Source organism: Sebastes umbrosus, chromosome 6 (genome assembly GCF_015220745.1).
Source record: "Sebastes umbrosus isolate fSebUmb1 chromosome 6, fSebUmb1.pri, whole genome shotgun sequence".
NCBI classification, from domain to species: domain Eukaryota; kingdom Metazoa; phylum Chordata; class Actinopteri; order Perciformes; family Sebastidae; genus Sebastes; species Sebastes umbrosus.
The window spans coordinates 1,195,001-1,207,228 of NC_051274.1; the positions used below are offsets into that span (position 1 = coordinate 1,195,001).

The window sequence follows — 12,228 nt, forward strand, 5'->3', positions numbered from 1 at the left end:
TAGAATATGTCACAGACATGATAAAAGTAAAGATTTTATTTTTTTATTCCTGCTTTCGTGTCAAAATAAAAGCCCTCGAGTGTTTTTTCTGTGGACAGAATTCCTTCATTTATTAACACAAAGCTTTTATTTTAAAACATTTTACTGGACAGTGTTGTAGGAAATGCAGTGACTTGCTCTGTGAATAAATAAACTACCGGGTACACACGCACACACACACACACACACAGATGGAGAGAGAGTCTATATTACCGTGTCAATGGAGAACCTCCATCTCTTTACGAGTGTCAGTCCCCCCCCCCCTTCACTCAGTCAGTCAGTAAGAGAAACAGATCTCACCAGAATTTTAGGTTGAGTAAAAACCCTGCTGCTGTTGCGTCTTTACGTGCGGAACATCCCGTTGCTCGCCCGGTAACGCTTCTCTCTGTGAATTTTATTTTATTTATTTTCCCCCCGAGCCTCGTGGGCCCTTTCTCGTCGTCGGGTCCCCGATAAGCCTGTGTGTTAAAACGGTGCTGGGGAAAGGTCCCACGAGGGGATCCTCATCTCCTACACTGAGTGGCCGTCTCTGACCCGCCCAGTTGAAACCCCGTAGACGCGGACCCCTCCATTTGAGAAGTTTAAAAATATGTTTGGTTCATTCTGAAACTGTGGCGGGTCGAGGTAATTATTAATGGGAAACACATACACATTGAAACGATGTCACTCTTGTAATACAGTAATAGCAGTATAAATAGATGCATTTTTAAGATGCAGTTTTATTCATTTATTTTTTGATCAGCCTTCCCCACGTGATTGGCGTGTATGCACATATAGTTTCTTAACTTGACTTTTTTAATCTTTACTTTTTCACCACAAACCGTTTTTAAGACAACATTGCTGTGTCTGCTGTGTTGAGTTCCTTCCTCCCTGTATGGGAAGAAAATTAACTAATGATCCCAGTGTTGGTCCAACATCAGGGTAGGTGGCTGCGGAGATTGCAACACGCCAAACGGCCGCCTCTACACAGGCATGCACACGCCGAGGAAAAACACACTCAACGCAGCCAGCATGTGACATGACAATGCTCTGATTGCTCCGACTGGGAATTTGGCTCATTACGTGCTAATGCCCCGGCAGAGCTGGAAATTGGTGTCCCGCCGAAGGTGTGAAATTAGATTTTGGGATGCCAGAGAGAGCGGAAATGGTTTCTCAAAGCTCCTGCCATGCTCCAAGGAGACTCTAATGAGGGCGAAGCCTCAAGCTGGACCCAAGTCCAGGCGGTGATGGGACACCTTTAGCCACTTCCTCTGCTCTCTCGTTTCCTTCTGTGATTTTTCTCTCTCCCATCTGTACGATCCAGATCCTAAACTGTGTGAACCCAGACAACGAGAACAGTCCAGAGATTCCAGTGAAGGTGCTCAACTGTGACACCATCACCCAGGTGAAGGAGAAGATATTGGACGCCGTTTACAAGAACATGCCATATTCTCAGCGGCCGCGTGCTGTCGACATGGACCTCGGTATGACACACTCGCACCCACACACACACACAATCCAGACACTCACAGATGCAGTTGGCAGGTGTAAAGTCCTTCACACCCACAGATTAATCTATCAGTGAGAGAAAAGCTAGCCATGTGTACAGATTATCAGTGCATTAGTGTGATAAAAGCTGTGTTCCAGCAGCCCGGCCAGCCTCAGTGTGCTGCTGCCAGGCCTTCTATCAAACTGACTGACAGTGTGTGCCGCATCCCAACGTCTGGCTGCCTTCACTTCCTGGTAGCGGCAATAAGACACAGTAGATGGAGTTAGAGCAGTGTGCATGTGTTTTTTTAGCGTCTGTGACGTAGCTGTCTGGCCGACCCAGGTAAGAGCTGACAGACGGGCTTGTCAGCGTCACGCCGGGCTCCACTCCTACGCAGTCTGCCACTTCCATTCTCGCCTGTGTCCGTACCTCGCCTCCCATTTTCCCCGTCCCTCTCATTTTCTCTCGCTTCACATGGACAGAGAGAACAAAAGCCCCCCTCTGCTTTGCTGCAAATCAGCATGGTGTCCATCACTCCACAATATGTCTCTGAGTCCAACCACCGTGCTTATGGTTAGAAAGGATCCGACTTGTGTAAATATGAAGTCACGTTTTCGTTGTAAGACTTTGGGAAAACAACTCAGAAGGGATCGGATGCCCTTCGCGGGGGAGAGAAGACCTTTGTATTAACACTGTTCACCAGACACTCCTTCAGCCGGCAGCTTCGGTGGGAGGTGGAGAGCTCGGCGCCCGGCAGAAGCGGCTCCTCCTCAGCCAGGAGCAGAGTTTTGTCTCGCTGCTCCGTCGATCCCCGCTGGGAGCCACTGACACCACGCTGCTGGAGGCCCTGGCCGTTTTAATGGGCCCGCTGGAGGGAAGGGAGGAACGGGAGAACCAGAACCAGGACTGCGCGGGGCACACTGTCAGACCCTGCTGCAGTAAAACGAGAGGTTTTTTAAAGGGACTCTGGTGCTCGGAAACACTACCACTTCTGTCCATAGGGGCCACCAAAATCAACACAAAATGATAATAAAATTAAATGAATAATAAAGATAATAGAAATGAACATTAAAGCAGCAGTAGATGGAAATGGAGCAAATATGATTTTAAAAAGTTTTTTTTATAAAACGGTCACTATATCCTGACAGATAATCAGAAAAAAATCATGAGCCTCTGTGTCTTCCGGTGTCCTCCGGTGTCCTCCGGTGTCCTCCGGTGTCCTCCGTTGCTCCTAATGGCATCTGCAAGATTTCACAGACCGGAGGAAAAAATCCAATCAGAGCTGAGCTGGAACCTTGCCGTCTCTGAGCAGCTGTCAATCACTTGCGAACTCTGATCAAACGGTCAAACTAGGCAGCGCTGATCAAATATGAATCAATATTCTGTTACTGTAATGACTATTTCTCACATAAAATGTTTTCAGAATCATCTTGTAGTGTACTGTTTAGCTGTAAAATGAGAAAATGTATGACCTGGCAGCCATGTTGAGATCTGCCCACCAGCCGGAGCACAGCCAATAGAAACGCTCTCTCTCTGAAATGACCTGTGATTGGCCAAAGTCTCCCGTCACGGGCTAGATTGTTTTAAAGCCTGAAAACAGAGCCATGAGGAGGAGCAGAAGTCTTGAATTACAATGTGCTGATTGTTTATTATGGGATTTTTGCCCAATGATGCCAAAAACATTCTGCCTAGACTGCTCTAACCTTGAACTTGATTCATGACTTCATTACATTACTAGAACCGTAATCTAAAACAAATTACAAACTTCATTCAAATTAGCATGTAAACATGTTGCACAGAACTGCAAATGCAACGTTCCTACAAGCGTAGACATCCAGAATGCCTGCAGAAGGTAAATACATGAACGGAAACACTCACGAGAGTTTTACACTGGACGGATCCTTTCTAGCCATAACCATCCACTGTCATCTCTCTTGTTCTCCTCCATCCATTTCTCATCCTCTCACTGATGTCTTGGAAATAATTTGGTCTGTATGTACTTTGTGGGGTTTTTGTTGTTGTTTTTTTCCATAAAGCGTAGTTGAGATGGTTTCGGGAGGTTGTTGTGCCAGGCAGGGATATCATGTGGTCACCTGGCAGAGGCACAGAGTAATAAAACCCAGTCAACAGAGGAGAAAATCAATGATCACTCCCAGCATGAGAGCCACAATGGCTGTCCACTTCCCCCGTCAACACCCTTATTATCATTTCATTACCCCGCAACCAGCCGTCAGCCCCTGCCCTCCTCCAGCACCGCTTATAGCCTCCACCTGTTTCCCCCCTGCTTCCAATTTTTCTCTTTCCGTAGGAGGAGATTTTCTCATACATCGCTTTTTCATCCTTTTTCGCCGGCTCCGCTCTCCTCTTCACTCTGACCCTGACGGGCCGACCGCGGCGTATGCTAATAGTGCGCCATTTCCATGACACAAGTACCAATTAAAGCGAGCAGCCTGCCTGCATATACATCTTGAAATAGTTTGTGTGTAATGTTTAATTAAGATGCGTGTCAATCCAAGTCTGTGAGAGGAGTGCGTGCACCGAGAGCCGTACAAGAACGCCGGGCTGCTGATATCTGCTCATTTGGGTAATGTGTGGAGAGAGCTCTCTTTGGGAGTCGTGTAGTTTGACGGCTGAAAGGCGAATGAGGTTTGAAAGAGAAGTGTTTTAAGAGTTTGTTTTGTGTCACAAGGAAGTCGTGGGTTTATTTTAGCACACTTCACACTTGCCCTGCGAGGTAACTGGATGCAGCACTCACCAAAGTATTACGCTTTACCCACAAGTTCATTCAAAGCAGATGTGCATCTTGAACACATGGTGCTTTTCACTTTTCAGTTGTATGTGTTTAACACCAGTGCACAAGTGGGCCGTTACATACCGGCACTTCCACATTTTAATGTTTGGAGTTCCGTCACCTTTTCTCGCGCACCGGCACTTCTCACAAGCTGCCGGTGCTCTTTCTGCCCTCTCCATATCAGGTTCTCTGGACGATTCATAATGGCATAGCCAGCGTTTTTGCGCTGCGCCTGATAAGCTTTATGAACATAAAAACAATGTGGAGAGCATCTGGACGAGCCGATACATGTCAAGGGGGTGGGTTGAGAGTGAAGGTGCTGTAATTTATCGATACAATGTTCAGTTCATCATAAGTTTTTTTTAATTTGTCAACAAATAGACTTAATGAACCATTAATTAGAGTTTGTCTGAATCTGCCCTTTTGATTTACAAAATATGTGATGAAAGGGCAAACCTTTCCAGAAGAATGAAATGTTCAGACGAAGGCTGTGATATGTGTAAATAATAAAATCATTATTTAAAGCTGCAGTGGGTAGAAATGAAGCAAATATGATTAAAATACATCACTAGGTCCTGACAGCAGTGCATGAGACATGTAATCTGAAAAAGATTATGTCCCTCTGTGTCCTCCGGTGTCCTCCAGTGCTACTAATGCCATCTGCAAGATTTCACAGACCGAAGGAAAACAACCAATCAGAGCCGAGCTGGAGCCTTGCCCTCTCTGAGCATCTGTCATTCACTCGCGAACTCTGATCAAACGGTCAAACTAGGCAGCGCTGATCAAATATGAATCAATATTCTGTTACTGTAATGCCTATTTCTCTCCTCAGATGTTCTCAGAAACATCTTGTAGTGTACTATTTAGCTGTAAAATGAGAAAGTTTGTGACTCGGCAGCCATGTTGAGATGAGTTGAGCAAGCATGACTTATTTTATTAGGCCAACCAGGAAGTTAGCATCGCCCTGGTCAAAAAGCCAATGGGATTGTTCCTTTGGGTTTTGGATTATTGCAGAAAATAAGCTCTGTGACAAACACACGTTTATGATATTTACACATTTTGTTCAGCAAGATAATCTTCACAAATGAACACCACTTTTATGATTTTTTAAGTGTAAATACAAACACCAGAAGTAAAAAGCTAACGTTAGGCTATGAACTAACTACACCATGTTTGCATGAGCGCGAGTAAACACAACGAGGCTGTAAAGGATGACGAGTCCACATGATGACGTTTAGTCGTCTCATTTAGCCACTTGTTAGCAACCGCCTTTTTTAAGACACATAAAGGCTTCAAAATTCATGGGATATTTACTGAGGCATTTTATTACGTAGAACAAAACATTAAAATCTCTTCAGCTTGTGTTAACCACAGACCTTATTTCAGGCATCTATATAAAAACCCATTGACTTCCAGACGAGGGGACCGGAAGTGCTAAAATGCTAACTCACTTCCAGGTTTTAAGACAGTGGCTCATTCCTGCACCAGTCTATAATGGTCCAAAATGATGTGAAATTGGAGTTTTAAGTCAAAAACCTTCACATTTTCTTAGGGGAGGACCCCAAACCCAATATCTTCTAGTATCTTTTATTCACTGTAGAAATTCAGAATGGCTGATAGCGGCCGGTACACACACCAACGTGAATAAGGGGAGCACTGGCACGTATTTTTTTCCACTTCAAGCCCTGTTTAACACATGACACAAAACCTCTCCGCTGAAACTAAGACAAATGACATTCTTTGTGGCTCACTACGATGTGTAGTTTGCAGTGTGTGTATAACTCAGTGTGTGTTTGTGTCCTCAGAGTGGCGCCAGGGGCGAATGGCTCGCGTGGTGTTGCAGGATGAAGACATCACCACCAAGATAGAAAACGACTGGAAGAGACTCAACACTCTAATGCACTACCAGGTACACAAAGGCTTCAGCGCCATGTTTTCCTTAATTAACTCAACAACTTTATCAAGAAAAGGCTCATTTCTGTTCAATTTCTGCTGTGGCTTTTATTATGGAAATTGCACCACATACCTTTGGCAAACTTTGATGTTTCCCCGCTCTTGACTTTTTAGGCAGCCAATTTTCAGCTCCTCATTTGCATGCCCTTGCCTGGCGTAATCCAAGTGACAGAATAGAGGACAATTACTGTACAGGTGGCAGCAGAGATGAACCCTCGGCATCTCAGCCGACACTTCTCCCTCCTCCCCGGAGAGATGAAGCTGCTCCAGTCAGGAGGACAGCATCTCTCTCTCTCTCTCTCTCTCTCCCTCTCTCTCTCTCTCTCTCTCTTTTTCTCTGCCCCGTTGACTCCTACGCTGGCAACAATTAGTCCCGCTGTGCCTGCCTGCTTCTGTCTCTTCACATGTAGAACCTCCATTCACACCCTGCAGTTTTGGGTCCCATGGGCTTACCTGTTGCCCCTCTGTTTAACAGAGAGGAGAGTCGAGAGCTAAAGAGGAGGTACAAGAGGAGTTCTGCATTTTTCAGAAGAACTCATGGCTGTTGAGGTTGTAAATGAAAAAAGGAGACTAGGAGGGAGTGAGAGGAAGCCAGAGTGAGATGATAAAGAGGAACAAAAGGAATTAAAAAAAAAGGAACAGGCAAGGCAGAATGAGAAGGCAGCCTTCTCAGCGGGTCATGAATCTTTCGCAGCACATGCTCAGCAAGCTCTCATTAGTCAACCAAGGGGGACCATCTGCTTAAAGACTGCATGGGGCTCGATTCTGGGCTACCTGGTCAAGAGCAGAGGCTGGGGCTGAGATGCAGCTGTGGCTGGGGAGTGCTGCGGTTGGAGACCAGGAGATGCAGGGACGAGGTCTGGTGAGGCTTAAGCCCTCATGCTGGGGGTCATTCTGAACTCCTGCCCCAGCAGAGTAAGCAGAATAATTTAACAGATGTAGGAGTCATTAGAAGAAAGGACATATCATAGTGTCCTTCACCCAGGAGTTGGCACCATGCAGCTTCTTTCACCCTCCTTTCTGTCCTCACCTTCATTTCTCAACCCACTTAAAGCTGCAGTAGGTAGATCGGAGCAAATATGATTCAAAAAGTTATTTTTATAAAACTGTCACTATATCCTGACAGTAGTGCATGAGACAAAACAACCAACCAGAGCCGAGCTGGAGCCTTGCCGTCTCTGAGCAGCTGTCAATCACTCACAAACTCTGATCAAACAGTCAAACTAGGCAGCGCATTATAGTAACAGAATATTGATTCATATTTGATCAGCGCTGCCTAGTTTGACCGTTTGATCGGAGTTTACGAGTGATTGACAGCTGCCTCCGTTGAATGAACAGACAATAGGAACGCTTTCTCTCTGAATGATCTGTGATTGGCCAAAGTCTCCTGTCAAGGGGCAGATGTTCTAAAGTCTGAAAACAGAGCCATGAGGAGGAGCAGAAGTCTAGTTTTCTCTCAGAACACTTGAATTACAATATGCTGAAAGGTTATTATGGAATTTTTGCCCAATGATGCCAAAAACATTCTGCCTACTGAAGCTTTAACATGTTTTCCTTCTCGCCCACTGACATGCAATGAGCATCCTTTTTGCTTTCATTTCCTTTGTTCTCCCTCTCGTGGCCTGAGCACCTCTTCTTCTTTGGTCTCTGCGGTGCTTTAATCCTTGATGAAGCGGTGTTTTCTTCCACACCATAATGGGATTCTCTGTTGTTTTTTTGCAATTCTTTGCATCCCAGTCTGTCTGCCATCGTTAGCCAAGGGGAGATGCTACTGGCCGCACGGTAACACACGTGTTCGCTTATTCGTTCGCTCAATAGCAGATCTAAGGACTCCTATTGATCACGCATCTGATGGTCCCCGCGCAAAACGTAAGGCCCGACACTGTGCAACTTCAGAGGAGATGCTGGCGGGGCAATGTGGGGAAGAGAGAGGAAGCGAGGGAGCACAGAGGAACAGGGCAGTTGGTGGTAGGAGAGATGAGAGCAGGACGCGACAACAGAGGCACTTGTGCATCGTTACTGTTTTGATGAGCTGGCAGTGGCCCCTGTGTGTGTGCTTGTGTGTGTGTTTGCGTCACACACACCAAGCCATCGCATTGGCAGCTGCGACAGAACATCTGGCTGCCTATCGCAACAAGGGAGCACAGCTCATTAAGCCCCAGAGTGAGGGAAAAGCTTGAAGAAAAACAAATGGGAAAGAGGAAATATTGAAAGAGGGGTTCTGAAATATGCAGCGTGAGACCGAGCATCACCTTGCTAATTCTCTCACAGCAGAGACACGGGGACCACACGGAGGCATTACCATTCCTAGGGCTCACAGCCTCCCAAGAAACCCCACTGGCTATTTACCCTGCCACATGGGAAATAAGGGTTTACATAAACCTGGACTAGGAAATGCACACTTTCCCAGCTCCCTGTTACACCAGAATTAAAAAATAGAGCGATAATAACGCGTTAACACAAATTTGTTTTAACGCCACTAATTCTTTAATGCGTTAACGCAACTTGGAGGTTAAATAACACTCCAAACTTACACTAAATTCTGTCAAGGAAAAACTGGCATGGCCATTTTCAAAGGGGTCCCTTGACCTCTGACCTCCAGATATGTGAATGTAAATGGGTTCTATGGGTACCCACGAGTCTCCCCTTTACAGACATGCCCACTTTATGATAATCACATGCAGTTTGGGGCAAGTCATAGTCAAGTCAGCACACTGACACACTGACAGCTGTTGTTGCCTGTTGGGCTGCAATTTGTCATGTTATGATTTGAGCATATTGTTTTATGCTAAATGCAGTACCTGTGAGGGTTTCTGGATCAATATCTGTCATTGTTTTGTGTTGTTAATTGATTTACAATAATAAATATATACATATATTTACATAAAGCAGCATATTTGTCCACTCCCATGTTGATAAGAGGATTAAATACTTGACAAATCTCCTTTAAGGTACATTTTGAACAGATACAAAAATATGTGATTAATTTGTGATTAATCACAATTAAATATTATAATCGATTGACAGCCCTACTAAAAACATAAATGCACACATTCAAAATGAGAATCTTTATTTAACACCTTGGCATTCACAGTCAGGGGACTAAACTCCCATCCTCCCACGCCACTCTTTCTTGCATAGATAAAGACAGAAGAAGATAGAAGCACACTCAGATATGCACACCATGCATGTGCACACACATACAGCATACACATACAGCACATACCCGCATTGCACATGCTTATACACAGTTGAGATAGAAGATTTATGAGATTGGAGAGTTTTGGGCTGATTATTTGGATCTTTTTGTTTGTTTAATCTTCCACCCGGTCAAAGGAAAGGGTGTCATCACACCTTTTTTTCTTCCCCACCTCCCCCGTCTTTGTCATCTCGAGACATGTTGCTCCTGCTGGATGCAGTATCCAGGCAGTAAGCAGGGACAAACTGCGCCACAGCCACATGAATCAGACATCTTAACAATCCTCATAAACAGGACATTATTATGAACTGAAGTTGTCAGACTGCTTAGGTTATTTATGATGATTCAAATTGCAAACAGGCCCACGTCGTATTCACCGGGGCTGTGTGAGTAATTACATTGATGATGTTTGACAGAGTGTTGGTTTATGACAGGTGGGCTGCGGCTGTTTGCAGGGACACATGGGCAGTGTGTGTTTTGTCTGGAATATTATTCCTAATGTGCAAGTGAGTGACAGTAAAGGGCGCACTGCTCCCTCTCACTTTGGGCCGAGACTGCGTCAAAATGAAAAAGTCCTTTTGGAAACTTCCATCCCTACTGCTGCCTGGTGACCTCTGTGTGTCCTCCTCTCTGCGGTGAAGGAACAGGGAGAGCAGACACTGATGACCACACCAGGAGAGCCTGCCAGCTAGATCCTGTTACCCACCTTGCAGACATCACTTGGGGCATTTTGGGCTATTTTCAACAGCCCCAGACACAACGGATACTACTACATCACTATCTGTTCATGAATCTGTCTTGGCTCGCTGGTCCCCTTTGTAAATCTGAATACAAATCTCGGAATATGAAGGTTTTTAGGAGGACAAATATTGAGTAAATATGTTTTTCCCATTAAAAGAGACATATTTGATTAACCCTGCGCTGCGGCTGCACCCTGCAACAAAACAGCCAAGTGTGGCCAGCTACATTTTCGCTGTTGAAGTGTTGCTCGAGCACTCGTTGACGTAGTTATGTTGTTAAATAGCACTGAGAACTGGCTAACGGCATTTTTTAGATAAAACGGAACAGAGTGAAACAAAAACATATGATTGGTTGATGTTTCGCCGCATCATTGGAGTGCGGAAAAAAGTTGAGACCAGGCTTCTGTTGATAATGACTGGTGGCCTGTTGTTGTGTCGCTCGCAGTGTGAACGCAACGTAAGCCATATCTCTAATAGCAACAACCATAGTATTTGTAAAAACTCACAATGATTCTTCAGTGACACATTTCATCAATTAAAACCAGAGGACAACTCAAGGTCTGAAGAGTGAAGCCAATGCAGAAGGGCCTTAAACTGTCATTCCTTCTAACAGCCAGCAGGGGGCGACTCCTCTGGTTGCTAAAAGAAGTCTGGTTGTATAGAAGTCTATGAGAAAATGAGTCTACTTCTCTCTAGATTTATTTCCTCAGTAAACATTGTAAACATGAGTTTATGGTCTCAATCTCTAGTTTCAAGTCTTCTTCAATACAGCATGATGTTCATTTAGTAAATGATGGTCCCATTTAGAGTCAGATAGACCATAAAGCAGGGGATGCTTTAGGGTGTAGCTTGTGATTAACAGGTCGCTACCACGTCGTTGTCTGTTTTTTCATCTTTGAACTTTAACCCTTTCACGGTGTGTTTTCAGTTAATGAAAGCCTAAAAATGTCTTATTCAGCTCTCTGCTCACTTCTGGTTGCAAAAAAAACAAGATGGCAACGGCCAAAATGCTGAACTTGATGCTTCAAACGGCAGTCCGCAAACCAGTGGGTGACATCACGGTGACTACGTCCACTTCTTATATACAGTCTGTGATAAAACCCAACTTAAATTCCATCAGAAAGACCGTCAGATTGGCATTTAACTCTTATGAAGATTCTCCCAATGTATCCACCTGGTGGCCTGGCAGGAGGCTTTGCCGCCACTACCCATCACACATTTTGTCATTCCTGACGAGGAGGGCACGTATGAACAGGTTGTGTGTTTCCAAGCTACTGGGCAGAGTGGACAGGTATGATAAGCATCATGATCTCGGGTCACGAGTCCAGGAGAGATGGGACACCGAGGGGAAACAGGCTAGCACCGGGCCTGTGGATTGTGTGGGGAGAGAGAGCTGAGGACAGAAAGATAGAGGCTGACCGCACTCTGCTGTCTGGTTGGCTCTGCACTGTCTAATGGAAGGTCTTATCACAGGCAGGGCCCACAGCCCTTATCTCACCTGCCCACTATCAGCCCCACACTGGATTATCCCTGAAGGGCGAATCTGCACGCCTTCAATCATTAACTCTATCACAAGGACCCATCTCTGCTGTAGCCTCTCTGTCAGCCATAAAAAAAGCAGAGAGAAAGGGATGGAGGGAGGCGTAAAGGGAAGGGGGGAGGACAGAGAAGCTATTTCATGCTCCTCACAGAAAATGTATCACAGGAATAGCGGTGGAAAACTTCACGGAAGTCCACGCTGTTGGTGTATTAGAGTTGGTCTGTGCATCGTCAGCCGAGAGGAGGCTGTAGGATGGAGAGGCTGTAGAATTTAGGTTCAGGAAACCCGAGACAAATGAGAAGGAGGTGAGGTGAGAGATGGAAGGGTCAAAGATGCCGGTCGTGCATAGGGGGTGGGGGTTAGGAAGATCATTTTTCATTTCCCTCCAAGAAGCCGGGGTCTTTTAAGAGGATTCCTCCAGATTTCATCCCCAGTTTCAAGTGCCTCTCCAGCGAGGCCAGTAGAGGCCAGATGGCCAACTCCGGCTAATAGCACAGC

The 12,228-nt window shown here is 45.4% G+C and overlaps 1 protein-coding gene across 1 annotated transcript in view; it reads left to right on the top strand.

The window, feature by feature from the left end:
* plxna2 (plexin A2) overlaps positions 1–12,228 on the top strand; it is a 275,749-nt gene that overhangs the window by 244,828 nt on the left and 18,693 nt on the right. The window contains 2 exon segments of the mRNA XM_037773809.1: positions 1,343–1,502; positions 6,104–6,207. Coding sequence (XP_037629737.1) covers positions 1,343–1,502; positions 6,104–6,207 — 264 coding nt within the window.